General features: G+C 35.4%; 1 protein-coding gene and 1 long non-coding RNA gene across 6 annotated transcripts in view; one reads left to right on the top strand and one right to left on the bottom strand.

Annotated features, from left to right (window-relative positions):
- The window catches only part of MEI4 (meiotic double-stranded break formation protein 4), a 130,308-nt gene extending 116,146 nt beyond the window's left edge, over nt 1–14,162 (top strand). For all 5 annotated transcript variants that reach the window (XR_015282974.1, XR_015282973.1, XM_086876351.1 and 2 more), the window contains one exon: nt 10,462–14,162. Coding sequence is in view for 3 of the 5 variants with exons in the window: in XM_086876351.1 (XP_086732477.1) it covers nt 10,462–10,713 (252 nt within the window). In the remaining 2 variants the exon portion in view is untranslated. The remainder of the gene's footprint in view (nt 1–10,461) is intronic.
- LOC111926077 (uncharacterized) lies at nt 13,823–20,913 on the bottom strand. The gene is made up of 3 exons (XR_002862655.2): nt 20,786–20,913; nt 19,732–19,844; nt 13,823–16,298 (listed from the first exon to the last, which is right to left on the bottom strand). It is a non-coding gene; the product is annotated as an uncharacterized LOC111926077 (long non-coding RNA).
- Nucleotides 20,914–22,137: the final 1,224 nt, after the last annotated feature.

The raw sequence follows: 22,137 nt of genomic DNA on the forward strand, positions 1-22,137 counted from the left end.
TTGGTTGGAATAGCCTCCTTTTTGGTGACTCAGTGCAAAAGAGTCTGCTTATTTTTAGCTTTTCTTAAATATTTGTCTTAGCAAAGCCATTTGATAAAATCATCTGTATTTTTACTAGGGTATTCAGCTCTAATGTACCCAATTCAATCTCAAAACATTATCCTTCAAACAGATTCTGTGAAGAGTAAAAAGTCTGTAGTTTCCCACTACTTTTCAGTTCTAGTTAGTTTTACTGAGCTGTGTTGAAGCATTGGCGTAAGAAATTATACCAGAGTGAAAAATCACATGCTTCTCTTGCCATATGTAAACCTTCCTAGTTTTCCTCTAGGTCATTTCCAACCCTTTCATTCCCAGATTCCTTTCTTGATAGTATCCTTCTAGCACAAGAAATGTGGCCTGCTATAAACAATTCTGTGCTCACTGAAAATACTGGTGCTGTACATCCAAATTTTGACTTGACTCTGCACTCTTGAAGACATTTTCCTTTAGTTAAGGCCAGTTGTACCCTTGTCAGCCTATATATTTGAGATTTACAGAATCGTCCTGTGACAGGTTTGCCATGTAGAAACTCTAATTGCATAGCAGACAACTTTCCCCAGACTACTTTAAATGGGAGTCAAACTACTCCGATTTTGTGAAAAGGAAACCCTTCAACTTGGTATGACCTAGTAAATTTCACTATATAAGAGTACTCAGAGCACAGAACTTTCTTTAGTAATTCTTTCATTATTTGTTTCACCTGATTTCATAAGTTTTAGAATTCTAAGCATTTTCCTGTACATAATTCTTCCTGTATATTTCTTACATTTTCTCCTTCAAAGCTAGAAAAACTAGTTGGCTTTTGATGGTTAATTTAGAATTTAATCCCTTTCAAGTTTACTCTGCTTTTTTTTTCCCCTTGTCAGGATGCTGCAATTTTCACACAAGTTACAGAAGATTTTCAATTTCAAAAGGATCTTCTGAAGTGTAACTGGCTTTAGACTTAGTGCTTGGCATGCTGAACTGTAGAGGGCCAATCTTGAACTGTCTATCACTGCTTTCCAGAACCGTGACACTCAGACATTGTAAACTGCTGCTCTGGAACTCTGTGTTTTTACCCTACTGTGTTGCTAAAACAGTTGAAACAAACAAGCAAACAATTTCTAAAAGTGAAGTTATCAAGACAACTTCTCATTTTGGATCTTTCCAGAACAGTCTAGCAGATAATTAATGGAAAAGTAAAATTTGAATACAAAACCATATTTGCTTGCAGTAGTACCCATCTGGTTTCTCTAGAGCCTAAAAAGATTGTAGGTAGCAATCTGTTCCATTTTCTGTTTTGTTATGTTTTTAGTCAAAAGGTCTAATTCCTTCCAAAATTAAGTTTTAGATACATTGTGGTATTCTCGTGATTTCATGACATTTTATATTTTGTGTGATTTTCAATTGAATATGTTGAATGTGTAATTTCTCACATCCTTAAGTTGAATAAGCAATATTTTAGTGTTGTTAGATTTGATTAACCCACTCAAGATTTATTCTGCATACATATTCCACATAGTTTTAAATACAATAAATAAGAAGAATAGTACTGCCTGTTAACCCTGTCAAATTTTTATGAAATTATATCTCTTGAGTCTTCCATGTCTCCCATTTCTCTTGAGTTTTAGAGTTAATGTTTGGAAGACTCTCATGGTATTCTTTGAAAATTCAGAGGTTGTTATGAGATTTGGTGACATAATTGTAGTGGAAAGTGGGTGTTTAAGACAGATGGTAGAATCACTTAAAAACCATTGTTGTCTTGTTTTAGTTGTATCTAAGGGAAACATTAATCCATTTTAGGAAAATAGTTTGGGAAAACATTGTATATATGTGAAATATTAACACTTTCCTGAAGACTTTATATCTATACAATAAATATAAGATTTTTGTCTAAAACAAGAGGAAAGATAATAGACAGCTAAAACACTTCTTCCTAATTCAAAGGTTGGTTAAATATTAAGTTAAATATTGCCTTGAACAGTTATAGAATATTAAGTCTCTAATTATGGAAGAGGAAAATAACAGAGTAATTAGAAGGAAACATCTTCTTTAGCAGTATCATTTTTTTATTAAAAGTATACAGAGACTTTGATTCCTTAGATGAAAGGGATTCAGGGACCAGAGGTCAACTTCTTTGTCTTACAAACATTAAGCTTGTGTTCCAACCAGGTTTGTCCTTTTCCTTACACCAGGAATGCCTAGATCACTCCTCTTGCTCCTTCTTAACAGTTCTGTGTTGTTGTATTCCTGGATTTTCTGTTTTCTTTTGCAGCAGATAAATACAAGCATCAGGCACACATTTGTTGACAATTAGTCCGAAACCACTTAGGTTTGCTTATGGTTGGTCTATTTTTCTTTGTGTTTCTGAAACTGGAGTGGTGAATTCTGTCTCTGGTTTTGGAGCAAGGACTGATCTCATTGAAAATGAAGGGATGCATGTAGAGCCACTGGTTGCAAGCTTCCAGAGCTGCAAACTAAAAAAAGGATTTTCTTCTCTGAAGTAGCTTACAATTGGTAGAGGGTGGGGCAGTGAATTTAACTGGGAGATAGAAAAATGTGGGAATGGTCATTCTGCCTCTGACACTGCTTACTGTAAATGTTCAGAGGAGTTTGGAGATGTTTTCAAGAACATTCTCCCAGTATCCATCTATTCGTTCTGTTCCAGGTGAAGAGCAATTGATTGTTATTACATGTGTGTCCATGGATTTCACTGTCATGCAACTGTTTACTTTTCTTTCACCCCATACAAGCTTTCAGCTTTCACAGTGTCCTGTGGCAAGCACTTTAAGGGCACGTTCTGTGACAGCCTTCTGTTTGGTTTATTCTTGGACCAGCCATCTGCCACTTGCTAGGTTCTGTTGATTCTTTCCATCCCTAGCATTGGAAGAGATTATTTTAGGAAGTCAAGCTCTATGTGAGGCAAAGTTATCATGCTTTTAGGAAAGAAAAAGCCTTATGAGATGAAAAGCACGTTGAAAACTTCTTTTCAAAAATTAATGAAGTATAATTCAGTACAAAAAAATGTTCACATTGCATTACCATCAGGATTACCTGCCCAGTACTAGAGTCACTAAAAAGCAAAGTGATTGCTATTTATTTTCAGAGCTTCTTGTGCATTTTATAAAATAGGTAAACTATCAAATATTTTGAAACTAATGTAGCTGTATTTTTCAGCAATCCATTGTTTTCTGACATGCTTTTAATTAATGGAGGAATTTTAATTATTGCTATTATTCAAAATTAATCTTATTGCCTTAGTGTTCTACTACCTATAAAATGCTATATATATGATGTATATTTTCAAGACCTGCTTAGATCACTGACCTTGCTGTACTTACAACAATTCTCACAGGACAAGAGCTTAATTTCTTATGTCAACAAATAGCATCTATTATTTCAAATATGTGGTTATTTCATGTACTCTTGCACTTGTAAAATAGGCAAGTCCCCCAAAAATACAAACCGCAAAAAAGTGCTTTCTGTAATACTGAAGTGTTCATAACTGAAAAATATTATTAGATTGTTTGTTGATTTATTTCTCCTCATAGAAACTACATGGGATTGTCTGATCTATAACTCCATTTTCAAGTTCGAAATATTCCTAAGTAGCCCACTTTATTCGGAAGGACATACATTACAATAGATATATTTCCAATCTTTATTTCAGATTCTTTTTTAAAAAAATACAAAACCAAAATCAAACCAACATATTTCACATGCTTCAGCTTGTGAAGGATTAATTTTTATAATTCTAGAATAAATTTCAAAAAAAAGTACATGTGAAAAGTCAGATTTGAAGTATATGCCTTGTAGATTGGAAGAAAATGTGTTTATAAATTCCCATTATCCTAAGAAGGTTCACAGATGCATACTTTTTGGCTGTTCTCTCCAAATGAGATTGCTTTGTGACTTATATTTTAGCTTTCTTTAATAGGATAAAGGGGATTAGAATTTGGGTTTTAAAGCTTTCTGTGTCTTTGTTATGTTACTTGCAAGGCAATTGTTGTGATTCTTACTCCAAAATGGAAACGTCAGTGCTCTGCTGCTGACATATTTAATTTTTTTCAATATGTTGTGGAAATTGTTTTACTAGATAAGAATAGTATTGCTTAAGATGTCTTGGGATTTTCTCGTAATTCAGTGTGTCACACTAAGGGCTAGTAACAGATGACTGTGCTAAGTGATATGTGGAAGAGGCACAATGCATAGATGCCTCAGGGATAAGTATCTTTCCCTTAGGAGATAGCAAAGAGAGCAAACACTTTAAATTCTATCAAAAGTATTTTCCAGGGTATGCCAAATAATTATGTCTGGACAGATACTTTTTTTGCAACATTCTTCCTGTTGCTTCTGAAACCTCTCTAGCATGAGGCTGTCTGGGACTTCTAAAGTGTTGCTGGCACTATTTTACTCAGTACTAGTCACTGCACATGATGTAGATTAAATTGTTCCAAGAGTTTAGCTGATGGTCTCTCCTCTGAAATTTAAATGTTAAAATGTTGGTAATTCCTTAACCATTTCTGCATCTTGATCTGCAAACAGAACAGCTGAAACTTAGGGATCGACTTGAGAATAAAGTGATACTTGGCATGAATAAAGACAAAACCAGAATTTCCAAACCCATTGAATGAAAGATGAAAATATTTTGAAAATTTGGGCTGTAAGATATAAATTTGAATAAGGAATTGTATATTATGTGAATTTTGCTTGAGATATGGAAAGTGTTCATATATCAGTTTGAACTTACTTGGCAGGTGAAAAATTGACATGGTTATGAGGATTGTGATTATTGGGAGGGTTGTTCATGAAATAGGCATTTCAAATCACAAAACAAAAAGCTCCTAAAGAGACATGCTAATCAGCCAAAAACTGAACCCTGCATCATGACCATTCGTAATTACCCTTTACCTTAACACAGTAGTATTAGAAACAGAACAAAAAGATTTCTAGTAAAGACTTCCATGCATGTCTGCCTTAAATATTTTATAGATGCATATCTGCATGGTATTTAAACACTAAACAACAATTACAGCTAATTTCTTTTATCCTACTGTAATTTCATGTACTGTGCATATTGTTGGGTTTGTAAATTTTAATGATCAAACAGAGGTTATTTACATGTTTGCAGAATATCCAGTTAAGAAGATTTCTGTCTTGTTTTGAAATAAAAGTCCTACTATGCAAATGTTCTTAACTGTACCCTGAAAAATGTTTCTCTAATATTTAGCACTTGAACACAGCAATAAGTAACCTGGAAAGGATTTATCAAAGGAAAACTGAAGGGTCTAGTAGAGAATCCACAGTGAGAATTAATCTTCTTTATTCATAAAATGAGAATGTATTGACTTAAGTAGACAATTCAGTGATTCTTGAAACATATTTCCATTAACCTCCAACCTAGACTGGATGAGTAGAGTAAAACAGTGTTGATTCTACTGAAAACTTAGATTTTTTACTGAAAACTTAGATTCCCTTTGTAAACACAAAATTTACCAAATGGTGAACAATTGTTGATTGAGTCAGTCACTAGAGCCAGCCAGTCACATTTTTCTTCTTTTTCATTATGCTGATTTAGAAACATTTTTCTTAAAAGGTATGCTCTCAACTATTGCTCCATTTGGGAAATTTTGGAGTTATATACTCATTAGAACTGTAGTGTTAAAATGCAGAAAACTATTTCAGTCTCCCTCCCATATGCAGGCATCATGAGCACAGAGAGGTAAGTTTATGTGAGCATCAGTGATTACATTTAGTATGTCACTTCCTTTTTGTTTAGTCTCAGTCACCTGCCTCTTAGTTCTAGATGGAGTATCCCCTCTTAACACCAAAAAGCCAAGGCAGCAAATGAAATGAACCAACAACAAAAAAAAGAGTTGGAGTAATTAAACAGCACACCCAGGACTGTGCGTCTCTAGAAGCACGTAAATCAAGCTCAGACATTTTTTAACAGGCTTGCTTCTCTTCAGATATTTTCAAGTGGTAGACAAGTCCCATGTTCCATGTTCCTGTGGGACATCAGCTTCCACTTGCCCTATGTCCTCCTGGCCCATGAATTTTAATCTTCTTGCCCAGAATTCAGTCTGCATGTGTACGTGCACCCACCTGCAGAGAAACAAGGGAGCACAGGGACTGTTGGCTGAGATGGTGTTTGTTGATATAGACTATGCTCCTTGTTTCTACCTTCTCTAAATTTCTAGAAACTTTGTCTACATTTCCTTGCCTGAAGAGGGGACAGACAGGCCATGAGGGATTTTTCCTGGAAATGGCTAAATGGCAGATTTGGTTGTGTTCTATCCTTCATGCTCCTTAACTAAGTAGTCACAGCCAAGCAGCTGAAGCTGCTGCAATTCCTGCTGCCTGTGCTTCCATTGGAAGGCAAAACTAGCCAAGCTGCAGCAGTTGTTGTTGTTGTTGTGTATTTCAGTCTACCCTTTAAGCTTCTCTGAAAAATGTGCATGTAAAAGAGAAGAAATACTACCTTTTAACATTTGATGTTTCAGTGAAATTTTACTTAGAATTTCTTGAAACATAGAAAGGATGCTTTGGTAGCATGAAAAGTTATATCCCTGCTGAATAGCAGAGGTTTTCCAAGAAATGGAAGAGGCAAAACTCCTAAAAAAAAAAATTACAAGAAACAAAACTGTTAGGCTATGTTAGGATTGGGAGATCTAGGCAGAATACTTTTCTGCTAAAATATCTAGAAGTGTCAATTTTACAACTTTCTAAATAAACACTCATCTTTCCACATGTCAGGACATGTTCCCTATGTCAGTGTTTTAAGTAGCATTTTGTTGTATAGAATTACTTGTTGAAACATATATTTAAACTTGGTATTGCCATAGGACATAAAAAGCCTAAATAGATGTTAACTAAATTATAGAGATAGAAAAGGAGGGAAGCTTTTTGTCTGTAATCAAACATAATGGTGCTTCGAAATTAATTTTAATTGTTTTGATTTTGTCAGAAGTTCCAGCATTTAAATAATCCTCTTTTCTAAACCAAAACAAGAAGTTTTCTCATGTTAGTGCCATTCCTCCAATATTCCAAAGAGCATACAGGTGTTGTGTACACAGGCATCTGAGCTCCATAGAAGCAGTTGCCATAAATATACTCTCTTTCATCTAATTTTTGTTTGCACTGGTAAAGTATTGTCTTTGTCCTGTACATCCTTTGAGATGTAAAAGGAATAAAACTTACCTGCTTATGCTCAGAAAGTGTCATCAGCCTTCTGCATGTGAAAATTCCAGGCCCAACAGACTGTGTCACTGGAAATATGACTTGTGGCTGGTGACATGACTTAAGAATTCTAGAGTATTCCATCAATTACTTTACTTGTTTTGTATTGCTGATACTAATGGCATTTGAATAAATTATATAAATGTGCATAAACCATTAAGGCAGGAAACCAAAAATATTCTAAGTGCAATTAGGAATCTGTTTCCTAATCTGTTTACCAAGACTCCAAATCTGTCCAGTAAGACAGCAGCAGCTTGGAATTTGATCTGGGGGCACCTGATCTGTTGTTTTGCAAAGAGGAATAAAGGTCCAGGGATCTGAAATAAAGCAGTTCCTTTAGCATATTAGTACTGACTGTGATAGCATTATAATGATTCTTCATTATACAGGTAAGAGAACTTCTCTGCTTTCAAATTGTGTAGTAAATATGTGTCTGCTTCCAGGTGGTCACCATGAAATGTAGAAGAAGCTTGGAGAATTAATTTTAGCCAAACATTTTGACACTTCTTGCATTCTGAACCTGGTGATGTAAATACAATTAATTCTGATTAGCATCAGGTCCAGCTAGGAAATTCTTGTAGCCATTGTTTCCATCTTATGTAAAGCTTAATTTTATATAAATAATATTTTTTTAAATTATTTAGCTCTCAAAAGTTTATTTGTATTGAGAAATCATAATAAGAAAATAGTTTCAAAAGTTAAATTAAAAACTAAGGTACATGAAAAATGCCTATTACTACTACAAGACACATTTCCAAGTACTTGGTGAGGCAAAATTGATGAGGACTGATCTCATAGCATCCAAAATCCATATTGCTTACCTGTCTGATTTGTAAGAGTGATTATCTTAAAACTGATTCTGAAAAACAGAGTTAGTGTTAAAGTTACTTAAAGCTGATATTCATATATTCTGGAATAGCAGCATATATATATATACTTATATATAGAGAAAGAGAGATATGTAGATATATATAGATATGCCTTATAGACATACTCTCCGAACTTTCTGGTGTGTACACATATGTGCACAGCTACCCACTCACACACACTGATGTATGATATAAATAAAGGCATCCCTTTACCAATTATGTGGCATAAATTTGCATTGGTAGTAATTGCATCAATCAGTGCTACAGAAGACATCTAACAAAAGAAACAGACACATTCTGTTCAGATTATTAAATGGATTGGAAAGGTTAATAATAAGCCTTGAGCCAGAAAATGTTCTAGACTGATTTTTTTGCCCTCAGTTATATAATGCAATATTTCAAAGTGCATTTGTCTCCAAAAAACTAATTGTGCCAAAAAATACTCCCTCCTTGCCATCATACTTACCCTTTGTCTTCAATGTCAGTTCTGTGTGATTAAAACAATTTTCTTTTAACACAGTAGTATTTGTAGAAGAAGCTAATTAGTTAACTTGTGGAGTCTATTATCCATAATCAGATAGAATACTAAGCTGCAATTAGGTGCACTTTTTAAGACCCAAGCACAATTGCTTAACTGCATGGAAGAGCCTGAGGTTATGGGAGTAAGTGAAGTGACGTAATTTGCCTCTCTAAAACATTTTATATTGATTACTCATGTAAAAGGAGTGAATTTTCAAGGCCAACACTTGCTAGTCAAACAAATTTTTTTTGCTTTTAATGTTGTTCATCTGATTTCCAAATTACAGTAACTAAGAACATAGAACTCCTGTACATTTTTCTTACCAGGTTCCAGAGAGACAGAATAGGAGTGTGCAAGGCTAGGGATAATATGTTTTAGTAACAAACCTAATCTTCAAGACTTCTAGAAAACCCAGCAATATTCTTTTGCTACATTGAGGCTTTGCAATAGGGTGGCTGTGGTGTCTTAATTTTGTCTCTGAAGTGGGAGGCTACCTGAAAACCATTACCCCAGGGTGCTTCAACACAGATTTTAAGTTTAATAACTACTATTTCAGGAAAGCAAAGTTAGCAATCTATGAGTTGACATCTTCCTCAGTTTTAGCTGGAGAAGGTAAAATGCTGTCTTTTTCTTAGACTCTAGTGGAATCAAAAATAAGTCACATTTTTTGTAAAACCAATGATTGTACAACAGACTTCACACTTTGGAAAGTCTTACAGTATGTAATCTAGACTGAATAAAATGATTTGATGCATATTCATAGACCCATGTTGAGGCCTTGACCCATCTGACTTTGTACCACAGGTCTAAACAGGTTTTTAGATTTGCTAGAGCTATTGGTCCATTTTCTAAAATACATAATTAGTTTTCTAGCAGCTATGATTTTACCTTCCAGTTCTGATCATCCACCTACTGTAATTGCAGCCTTTTGCAGAACAAGGTCATATATAGGTATATATACAGAACATAATATACAGTATATTATATATATGCAGTATATACAGTATAGGTATATACTATATATATATTACTATATATTACTATATATATGTTATATAAAAGTCTACTATATTGGTAGATTTTGCTGTTAAGGACACAAAATTTCATTCTAGAGAGACAATTCTCCAAGGTTTATGTTTGTATGTTACCAGTTGTTTCCTATGTACAGAAAGCTTCTGTGTAAAATTCCAGTTTCTAAATACAGGATAGGTAAATTTATATAGGATAAAGATGTAAGACTTCTAAAAATTTTTTAGTTTGGTCAGTGTCCTTGTTACAGTTTATTTGATGAACTGAATATTCCTCTTTAAGTGGCTCAGAACTGGCTTGTGCATTTTCTATTGAGATTGAGAATTTGGACTTTTAATTTGCTTTCTGGAGGTATCACTTGAATAGATGAGTGTCTATATTTAGGAGTAAAAAGTTCTTTTTTGCTCATTATTTTATTTCTTAGAAAACAGAAATCCACCAATTCTAATTATATGCCCAAAACAAACAAAGCTATCATTGTAGTTATTTTTCTTTACATCACTATTGTATGTCACAGCTTGTGGATAATTAGGTAAAGCAAACTCTCTCATGAAGAGGAGGTTATGTTGACTTTTCATTTGGTAGTTTGATGCAGTGTTAGTTGTTTGACTGTTACCACAAAAAGGAAAACATTTTTTAGAAGAAATCGTACTGAATGTATATGTGTCCTGATTATATAAATAATACTGCAAATTTTAACAGTATTCCTTAAACTGTCATCTGAGATGTTAAGTTGCAGAAATGTTTTCACACTCTACTTATGTACTGATTTTTCTGTATTCCCAGGTCCAGTCTGTGTATGACATCGCCCAGTATGAGAATATTTTTCTTCTGTGCATGATTCTGGAACAACTTCTTCAAAATGAGACAGAAGAAAGTAACATTTCAAACTCAGACTATGGAGAAGAAGAAAAAATCAAATTTCTGAAGAACCTTGATCAAATTATTCTTCATCTCTCAGATGAATTCCCGTTGTTTTCTTTATATTTGTGGAGAGTGAGTGTTCTTTTGGACTCAGGTCGAATGCAAATTGATTAAAAGAAGCAGCCTACTTTTTAACCGTGCTTTTGTTGTGGGATTGCATTGGAAAAGACAGGGTATTGCCCTTTTTGGAAAACATTTACTTTAAACTACTATTCTATACAGCAGTTTCAGAGATAATGCCATTTATTTCCAATTCTGAGTGTAGAAAAAAATATAATAATCTAGGTACTATTTTGAATAAATGCTGTTTCTTGTAATATAAAACACTGTGTTGGTGTTTGTGCACATAATGAAAATGGAACAAAAAAAGTTGTTTCAGGTGCTGTTTAAAATAAACACTACAAACTTTAAAATACAGTCAGTATACATATGTAGAGCTTCCAAGTTAGGATGCTTCTCCTTTAAGAGCTGTATAGCTTCTCTATGATTTAGAATCATTGTCTGGTTGGCTGAAATAGAAATGCTTAAAATAAACTTGGTAAGTTATCAGTACGAATTCTTACAGAACAGACTTTGTTACTGATAATCAAATGAGTCGTTACTTGAGCAAAATAAAATCTCATGCTCAGTTTCACAGCTTTCTTACATTCATTGTAAACTGCTTGGCTTTACTTGTGTTAGCACAAGTTGAGGTACAATAGGCCTATTTCACTCTGAGCTGAGTAATGATTTCAGAGATTAATCTGAAGAAGTGAAAGTCCTTTAATAGTTACTTTAAATGTTTCTGTTCAAAATTAATGAATATTGATAAAATCCCCTTTGGTATATTTTCATATTATCTCTAATATGTTTATTTAATGTTAATTAAATGATATTTAATGGTTTTTTCCTGTGTGATGGTGTTATATTCGTAGTAATAATTAAAGTAACGTATTTAACAGGAAATATCTTTAAAGGTCTTTAAAGTGTGAGCTCAACAATATCTTAACCGAACCATAGTCTTTCATAAATCTGAAGGATAACTATTATGATGAATTGCTCTTTTTTCTATTAGATAAACAACATTTTTTAATGTCTTCTAGAAATCTATATTCACTATAAATACAAAACATTTTGAGCATTAGTCCTTTTCCTTCCCCTTAAACTTGTCAGCTCAATTTTTATGTCAGGAAAACTCTCTGAAACACCACTATCTTGTTAATTTTAATGCATTTCTTTTTTAATAAACCTTTGCTTTATATATATGTAAATTACATTGATATTTAGAAAGCAGGTTGCTTTGATGGTGAACTGGCTCCCAGTTAGACACTGTCTTAGTTAAGACACTGGTCCCTCTTATGTTTCTTAAACTTCCTATTTGACACGTCATATGGTAACATTTGTTTAATTCCTTTTTCTAGCTTTCTTCCAACAGAAATGTTTGATTTTCAAAACAAGTGTTCCTGACTAGCCACATGAGAAAAATCAGATAAGTTTAGCCCAACTAAAGAAAATGCATCAGTTTCTAAGTCTGGTAGCCACTCAGGAACTACTGTGCCCTTTTTGTTGCTGCTTTACTTGTTTGTTTGGTTCATTCTGGTGGAGAATCAGTTCTTCCTTCTCCCTCCACAGCACTGAAAGCATGATTGCAAAAACAGACAGGAGAGGAATAAACAAAATGAACAATTATCTAATTGATATAATAATTTTCATTTTAAATTTTTTTTAAAAGCTTCATTCAAATATAGTATGTAAGCAAAAGACACAAAATGCAGAAGGATACTGGCATCTGTATAATGGCAAATTGTATATTGTTTCAAGCCTGTTGTGTGAAAGAAAAGTTTCAACCGCAGATTGCACACCCTATATGCTCATCAATTGGCAAAAAGTATTTTTGTTGTTAGTAAAGCAGCTCAGGCAAAAAGTGACATATTTTCCTCTTTGCAAATCATAGCACTTCCTCACCAGTAAGTTATCTAAGCCACTGGAAAAACAATGGATATTTTAGGAAATATATTCATCCTCAGTGAATTTTGAAGTAACTGCTCACTTGAGACATGATTTTTGAATTTTTTTTTTTTTTTCACAGCATACAGAAAGACAAGATTTTGTATCCAGGGATGACACAGCTACATGGCACTTAAGCTCTGACAGGGATTTGGAACGGTTTCGCAGCTTTGAAAGGGTTGAGGCAGATTGAGAGTTCCCTTTGCAAATGCCATTGCACCAATCTAGGCACACACTCACCTCTCCACAAAAGTGCTGTTAACTGGTCAGCTGGGCTCTCTTGATCTGCTTAGTGTAGAATTAAATAGGGCAGTGAACCACATTAATGAAAACCTCAGCTTTGGTGGGGGCAATAACCCCTGCAATCAGAATACTTGCTAGATTGTTGTCTCTTGTTTCCTGGAGATTTTTCACTAAGAGGGGACTTGCCTCAAGATGAAAATGCACAAAGGTAGACCTGTACATTTTGATGTCTCCACGTGGTTGAGATATCTGATCTGTGAAACACTTGCAAAGTAACCAAGTGTTTTGGTCTGGGTAGCTAGCTGCTACCCCAAAGGACTGCAGATCTTCTCTAAGTCGTGTGTCACATTTTCTGTCTTCATGTAGATGCTTCTGATACCCTGAAGCATCTTTAGTGGCATTGTCACTTAAGTGTGGCTGCTTAGACAACTGAACAGTGGTGATAAAATGAGCTTAGGTGTGCAATTTGCCACCACAAACCCGCATTTAGGTGTCTTAATCTGAAAACTAAGCCACACATTTGTGATACCTTATATGTTTTAGAGTAGGAAATCCTAAGTTTAAATCCCTGTTCTTATGCAATGACTACTAGATGTAATTTAAGTAAACACCACTGTCTTTCATTTTGAAATTTCCAGGATGACTGAGACAGTCCCTGGAGCATTTGCAACCAGGTTACAAGAAACCTGCCCACAGGTTTAAACTATGCCTTCAAGTACTTACTAAGTAGGTATGACCACGTCCAAGTTTTATCTGTCTGGCCCCCAGAGAGGAATACCAAATCCAGAGAAAGTGCTCTTTACTGAGTGCAGACTATTGGATGTCTCAAAAGAACAATCTCAAGGTCCGATGTGCTAAGCATAACATCTCACTTAAATAGGAAACACTGAAAATAACTTGCTTTGACCTGTCATTGTTCTCTGGAGTGTTTTATATGATTTACCCTTACAGTTTTAAAATTAACAGTTCAAGGATATTTCTTTTGTCTTGCACATTTCTTTTTTTGTAAATACATGTACTTTAAATGTTGGCAAAATACTATTGTTCTGCAAATGCAAATTCTTCAGCCTTATAAAAACAAATGTATATATAAGCACACACAGTTAAATTATATATTTATATGGTTGAATTAGCATTGCTTATTTATAGTAGCCTAACAGCAGTTTATGATTTTATAATTTGTTGTTCTGCCACATTCATAGCTTTCTGGGTGACTGACTTTCATGCCTGTCTTTATCTGTTTTAAAAATAATTTTGTGGTAGAGTATCTCGTTTTATAAAAACACAAAAAATATCAGACGAGGAAAATAAATTTTTATTCTAGTGCTGCTCCACTGACTGTTCTATTCCCTGAAGAGTTTTGCATGCCTACTAAAATGGCAGGAGTGGGTGGGATTTTGAAGTGGACTGTCTCAGAATGTTTTTGTAAACTTAGTTTGGAATCTTTTCATAATCTGGTTGTAACAATTTTAAATTTCTGATTTTACAAGGTATTGCTTATATATGTTGGTAACAGTGAAAATGAAGTTGTACCTTATTTTAATCCTGTAATAATATTTTTTTAATTCAGTTATCTATGTATTACTGTCTGATACAGTTTGTAGTTTACTGTTGTGCAACATTAGTTGATGTTCACAGGATCATAGGAAAATTTGAGTCACAGGAGACCTCAAGTTTTCTAGTCCAACTTCCTGCTTCAATCAGCATTAGCTGTGGGATCAAATCAATGTTGGTTAAATCAATGTTGTCTGTTGCTATTTCAGTATTCAGTCAGGTATTGAAAACTCTCCAGGACAGAGCCTGGATCTGCTCTTTTGCTTGACTATCTTTATGGTGAAAAAATGTTTCCTTGTATGCAGTCTGAACTGGTATACAGTTAATTCATTTATGATCGGTGTCTTAAATCTTTTTGCCACACAGAGCCTGGATCTGACCCCCTGATATCTTTCCCATAGGCACTGGAGGCTGCTGTTAGGCCCCACTTCAACCATCTCTTTTCCAGGCTGATCAGGCCCAGCTCCCTTAATCCCCTGGTGGCACAGATGCCCAAGCCCCAGGCATTTCAGCAGCCTTGTGCTGAATACTTCAGTTTATCAGCATTTTTTACTGGGGACCCAAAATGGGCAGTAGCAGAGCTGCAGATTAATGAGTGCAGATTAGAGGGAGGTACTCCCTTCCCTTAAACTGTGCTCCTGCTGGCACAACCCTTTGGTGCTCATCACTGCCAGGCCACTGCAGGCTCACAGCCAGCTCACTGTGCACCAGGGCCCCCAGGGCTTTGCCTGCAGAACTGCTGTCCAGCCAGGCACTCCCAACCTGTATCACTGCAAAGGAGACTTCCCTCCAGGCTGGACACTTAGCACTGGTCCTTCCTGAAGTGCTGTCTCAGTGATCAGCTTGAGAGAGAAGTAATTAAAAACTACAGTCAGATAAAATCAGAGGATTACATTAGCATTAGCATCTTACTCTATTTCAGTTTAATAATGAAAAGAAGGGTGAGTTTTAAAGTATTTTTAATTATTCAAAATTCTAAGCACAAATACAGGAAAAGCAAAGGACATTATGTTTGTTTTCATTCCCTGAGCAGCTGTCCATGTATGTGTTTCCCTTTAGAACTCGAAGAAGTTTTATTGATTTTTTGCTTCTATAGCTATATACTTCTAGCTTTCCAAGATTGTGCTTTTTTTTGTCTGTCACATGCCAGTAAGGGTTTTTTTTCTGTTCTGCAGTTCTTAATTGCCTTGATATGCAACAATTTCTGCAACTTCATCCAGATGGTGCTTCACTTAGGCTTTTATTAAATCCGCTCCCCCTTATGTAAATTGTTTCACTTTCTTTATCTTTTAGTTTTCCCTATTTTGCATATAAGTAAATTCACTTAATCTGCACCTGCTTCTTTAATTGAACAAACAATGTTAGTTTACAGCCTTGCTTTAATTAAGCCATTCTTTCAGTGTGGTTTCTTCTAAACTTGCTGATTTCAAATTAATCTTGAATTCTTAGGGGTTATGCCTACCCTTAAAATAGTTATACTAAAGAGAGACTCATCCTTCAGAAGAGCGCTGTTTGCATATCACCTGCTTACCAGGCTTGAGTTCATGTTTGAGACAATCTTTGAAATTATGCTTAAGGAAACATTCTCTGCAAACCAGTAACATCCCCCAGTGAATGGAAATATTTCCAAGACAAGATCTTTCTTTGGAGTTGTTTTAAAGGAAAGTCTTTTTTCTTTGCTTATTCTCATAAATGCCAGCAATTCATGTGACTTAGGCCAATTCAAGCACCTTACAGAATTCAGCTCTTCAGTACATGCAGTTTTAAAAGCACCACACTTGCATTCATTACAAATTTCTACAGCACATACAGGAGAAACTGTATGTTACAGATTTTACCAATGATGCTGGTTACTCCTCCAAGATATCTCGGCAATTTCTTGCTTTCTTCTGTTAGCTGCTGTTTCTGGTTTCCTTCTGTCAAAGCATAGGGATTTTTTTTCAGTTATAATTACTGAATTTAGTTATATTCTTTGAAGACTTTCTTTCCAGCCTGTGTTGACTGAAATTCGTTTATATCCTCCAGAGCAGGTGACCTCCCCTGACCCTAGCATGATGACACCTACAAATTTCATAAGTGTATTCTCTGATGTGTTCAGCTGAGTTTGTACAGTCAGAGGAATATTATGAAGTAAAATCTCTGGAGAAAACAACAGAAATTTAAACTCCTGTAAATGACTACTGTGTTCTGAAAGAAGATAAAACATTGAAAGCAAAGGTACTATTACAAGGCAAATACAGAGCCTGTTTTCTTGTAACATAAATGAGCTCCACTGCTGTAGTGAAGCATTTGCTTTATGTTTCTACTGAATTCAAGAAAAAAATTGTGTCAGTCTAATTATTTATTATCTTTTGGACATCAAGAATTAGCAAGAAGGGTTTACAACCACAGAAGGCTGTGAACACACTTCAATTCTACACATTTCTGACCTTTACAGCTCTTCATTCTGTCTTCCTCTGGAAAGTTGTTATTTTTGGCCATTGTGTATTCCAAGCTTTGTCTTTTGAATCAGAGATTAGGAAATACATCTTGAGCCAGAAAAAGAGAAAATGGAAGATTAATCTTGTATCTTACTACATTTTTTTGGATCACCAGGGCAGGTACCTGGACACTTAGCAGGAAATTCACGACAGGTCTTCTTTATGAAACTAAGCATAATCTGCCTCCTAAATAAAGAGTCAGTTGCAGGTTTTTTATATGTGTTTTGTAAAAATAAACAAAAACACCTGATACGTAGGGAATGTAGATTCCTAATGTCCCATTCAATATTATTTTTTTCTATTAGTTATCCCTTTTTAAAGCAAACAATTTCAAAGGAGACTTTGTTTTTCTCTTTTTATATAAAATGCTCTTGTGAGTAGAGAGAATTTATAAGAAACTATGTAACACTGTAAATGTTAGGCCACCACCATTAGAATGTAATAGATTTTTTGTTAGGTTTATAGTGCAGCAATTTGTTCTACTATTCAGAAAACAGATTGTACTATTTGACCTGTCAAAAGTCTACTCATATATTAGAAACTAATAGAAGCACAAAGGAAGCCTGTTCCACATGGATACTACTACAAATTCCTTGTTGCACTAAGGTATGTTTGCAAACACCTCTGTGTCACATTAATGTGTACTCTTGAGCAGCACACTCAGCTTCACTTTTTTCTTCCTAATGATTATATAAACCAAAATTGACATCCCAAACTGTAAGAAGTAAACAGACTAAAACTTTAGGATTCTCTTTGGCATGTCTAGTTTTTGTTCCAAATGAGAAAGAAAATCTACTTGACATTCTTTATGCTGTAGTATTAAAACCACTTAAGGCTGTAAGTGAAACAAATAAGTTAAAGAAATATGTGACAGTCGTGTATCTCACCGGAATTTTTTTTGACGCATTCTGTTTTTTCCACTCATGAGTTTTTAGTAAAGTTGAAAAAGGTACTGGAGGTAGGTTGTACTGAAATCATTTCACTGCTAAGTTAATGATCCTGTTCCACACAAAGTTCCCTTAAGGCTATTTCGAGATAAACTAAGGGTTTTCATTTTTAACAAGGGAAAATGTTGATAGCTGAAAGGCTTTGTTGTGTTCTGTGTCTAGACTGCACACCAATACTACATCTACCCTTACTGTTAACACCTTCCCTCATGTCTTCAGCCTTGGTTAGGCAGCCCATACAGTGAGAGCTAACTGTATCTGTTTGGCAGTTCATAAGAAGGAAGAAATTCTGAAATTGTGTGATCACCTTTAAAATGAAACAATCCCAACGTCTTCTTACGTATTTTATTTTTGCAAGATCTTTCACCTATGTTGTGGTAGCTGCAGTCACACAGACATAACTATGGGTTAGATTCTACATTCTTTACTCAGGGTAACAGCGTGGGGGTTTTTGTTCCTGTTCCTGGTTTATAATTTTAACTTCAGGATGCACCCATGATGCAGGAATTAATAGAAAAGCAGAAGCATGAAACCCAAGCTCCCATAGCACTCTTGTCCCAAAGAGCAGAAAAGACAAGAACCTTATAAATTACACTGATGAAGAAACCTGTGTAGTTTTTAGGGGGGCTTTATGTATTTCTTCTGGATGGATTATTTTCAAAAACATTTTGAAGGGCTTATCATAACCAAACTATCAAATCAAGCTTCAGTGACTGAATTCATGTCAGCAGCACTTTAAAGAAGGATGAGAAAATATAAGTGAAAAAATATCTTACTAATTTCCAGACTGATAAATATCAGAACGTTTTACATGTTGTCTTGGTAATGCTATGAAATGTTGATAAACAGGAATACATACATTTTATATTCCATGTCCCTGTCAGATCTTATATTCTTCACTGGCTTTCTTTAAACTCTCTATGCTCTCCGTTATGATTCACCCTTTCCATACAGCATTATTTGTATTGATAACCTGAGCTGATTTGATAATGACTTTCTGATAACACTATTCTGCTTGGAGAGTAGTAATTCAGGCTGAGACTGTACTCAGTCTGCTTTGTATAATTGCAATCTTCCTGAGCATATAGCAGCTGCTTGTACAAAAGCACCATACATTGTGCTAGATACATTAGACACTGTCCACTAACACTACTGGATAGGTTTGTGCATTAAGATTTAGACATGGTGGTTTGTTGGTTTTTTTGGGGTTTTTTTCCAGTGGAAGAAGTGACTTAACTCTTCTAACCACTCTCTGATCATACTGGTATAGGTTTGGTTAGGATGGCTCAGTCTGGCACAAATGTGCTCTTCATTTCAACGCAGATGGTTTTGATGTGTGAAGAGCAGTTCAGTAGGCTGTCATGATGCCAGGCAAATGCAGTCTAGAGGTAATTTTGGGAAGTGACCTTTTCAGCCCATTCAGATGCAGTCAGGAAAAAGTGTGTCTGCAACCTTACTATTTCCTTGGCTCTACTTTCCTCTTTGTACGTTTAACAGTTTTCTCTTTCCCCTTCCTCTTTTTAAATTTTCTTCTTGTGATAGATCCTGTACTATTTGCATCAATCACCACACAGATTTATCAAAGAATTATCTTAAGCCAATATGACCTGTAGGGCTCCTCACAAAATGACTTTTCAGTCTCCTGGTTCAAAAGGTGGCCCCAGAAGGCAGTAGTAAGGATATTTGTTTGTTCTTCTTATACAGTATCTAGGTGGGTCACCCATCCAGGTGTGGAAAATCAGTGATCCCTACTCAGCAATAGGTCATTTAACCTCTCTGTCCTGACACTCTTTAATTCACCAGTATAGACAAAGTCCTTGGGTTTCAAAGGTCATGCAGAGACTGAAACAGGTTTTTGCACAGATGTGACTGTTGCCAGAAATTTGTGTAGGTGTGTTATGCTTTGCCTAATATTTACTTACGTGTGTTTACAAATTCCATTGCAGGGTTTGTGCCCTTTGCTTTAAATGTCGCCCTATCCTGAAGGAAACGTCACCAGAGGTTCTCAGCTCTGCAGAGGGTGTCAGGAAAAGTCCTAGAGGAAGCAGGGGATCAGAGCATTAGATGGGTAACATGCCATGGGGCCTGAACTTCCAGGAAGGAGAACAAAGGGAAGTCAGAGTAAAAGGATTCCTGAAAAGTAGATCTAGTGCCTGTGCTTCCAAAGCAGATGTGAGAGCTAGATCACAAATCAGCAGCTGGAGACGATGCTGTCCTGGGCTGAAATCTCTAGTACATACAAGATTATTTTCTTGCTGGAGACATTAATTTTCTTTTCTTTCTTTTTGTGTGTTTTATTTATTCCTCATTAATTTTTCCTGTTGATTTGTGATTTGCAAGTTTTCCCCTTATGCCCTGCCTATGTTTGAGGGTGTCACTAACACAATCTCTGCTCCTTCTTGCAGATCACTTCTGACGGTATCAAACATTGTCAGTCTTACCACCATCCTCCAGAATACATTCTATCCTGATAGCTCTCTGCAGTCATTCACCAACATTTAGCATTACTTTTTGCTAATGCTGCTTTTGTCAGTTTTTAGTTTACTGAAGTAGTAGCATGTCTGAGCCATGGGCGAACTTCCAAGGGGAAATTAAAATGACAATCCACATAAGGTCCGCAAGGTAGACGAGAGCAAGTCAGACTTAAATGGGGAGATTGTCAGAATTAAGGATCCTGCTATATATTCAGATTCCATCTCCAGCACCTGTTTAAATCTTTGATATTATCACTGATCTTACCCATTTATCAACTCCAGTGTTTATCATCCTGAAGGAAATAGTAACAGTAAGGGGGAGCAGTTGACAGTAAAGAAATTAAGACTCAGGGGAGGGTAAATCACTCAGAAAAAGAAGAGTATCTTGGTTTGACCTTCAAAAGGACAGCTTTAGTGGGAATAGAGCCTCAAAGTATTTGATGGAAAAAAAGGAACTTTTATAAAAATCTGTAACAATTCAAAAAGTTACAATAGGAGATACCTGTTTTTCAGTAAAGGCTGTCTCCTGAAACAGCTGCAGCTGAATTATTATGGAAGAGAGAAGCTGAAAGTGAAGATGGATTCAGTGGTGTGCAAGAAACTAAGAAGGTAAAGAAACAATAAAAAATAAAAAATATGTTAATGCAAGTAATATTCACTTCTTCAGCTTTAATAAGTTCATTAGGGATTATGATAAAATTATGATTGTGATTGTGAATTTATGTTAGTGTAGATTTCTGTTCACAGCAGTTTTCAAGATTAACCTTTACAGTGCTGATATCATCATGAAATTAGGAGGGGCAAGTTTTCTTTTACAGCTGTTGAGATTAAGGTAGATACATTAGAGTTAGTAGTATATATATTTTTATAATGAAACTATTATATTCTGGACTTTTATTGGAATTATCAAGCATTTTGTTTCTATTTTTATCTGGTTTTATAGATTTTTTTCAAAACCCATTAGCCTCATAAGATTTATACATGTAAGTAAGCAGATTTTGAAAATTTCATTTTAATTTCTAAAAATTGAGGCCAGCTACACCCAGTAACAACTTTTGCATATTGAAGTCTTCAGATTGCCCAAAATTTTAAGGATAATCATCTTCTAGCACAGAAACTCTGTAAGTTGCAAAGACAAAAAGTGTGAACACACTAACCTGACTTGTGAATGGTTTAAAAAAAAATAAAAAAAATTAAGCATAAGATGAATCTGGAATGAATTGAAAGAGCTGATATAAAAATTTGCTTTAGAGTTGCAAACTTGAGTGCTGTGTCCAGTTCTGGTCTCTCAGTTCAGGAAGGACGTTGAGACACTTGAGAGCATCCAGAGGAGGCAACAAGGCTGGAGAGGGGCTTGGAACACAAGCCCTGTGAGGAATGGCTGAGGGAGCTGGGGTTGTTTAGCCTGGAGAAAAGGAGACTCAGAGGTGACCTTATCACTCTCTACAACTCCCTGAAAGGTGTTTGTGGTCAGGTGGGGGTCAGTCTCTTTCACCACGCGGCATCTGACAGAACGAGAGGACACAGTCTCTAGCTGTGCCAAGGGAAATATAGGTTGGATATTAGGAAAAATGTTTTTTTTTGAAAGAGTGATAAAGTATTAGGATGGTCTGGCTGAGGAGGTGGTGGAGTCACCATCCCTGGATGTGTTTAAAAAAAGACTGGATGTGGCACTCAGTGCCATGGTCTAGTTGTGGTGTTGGGGCTGGGTTGGACTCGATGAGCTTGAAGATCTCTTCCAACCTAGTGGTTCTGTGATTCTGTGAAATTTTGATAGTACTTACTTTGCATGAAATATAATTTCTGCAACTTCCCAGTTTCTCTTCTTTTTTTAAATTGGAATCTTAGCTTTGA

This window comes from Cyanistes caeruleus, chromosome 2 (assembly GCF_971803275.1).
Source record: "Cyanistes caeruleus chromosome 2, bCyaCae1.hap1.1, whole genome shotgun sequence".
In the NCBI taxonomy this organism is placed as follows: Eukaryota; Metazoa; Chordata; class Aves; order Passeriformes; family Paridae; genus Cyanistes; species Cyanistes caeruleus.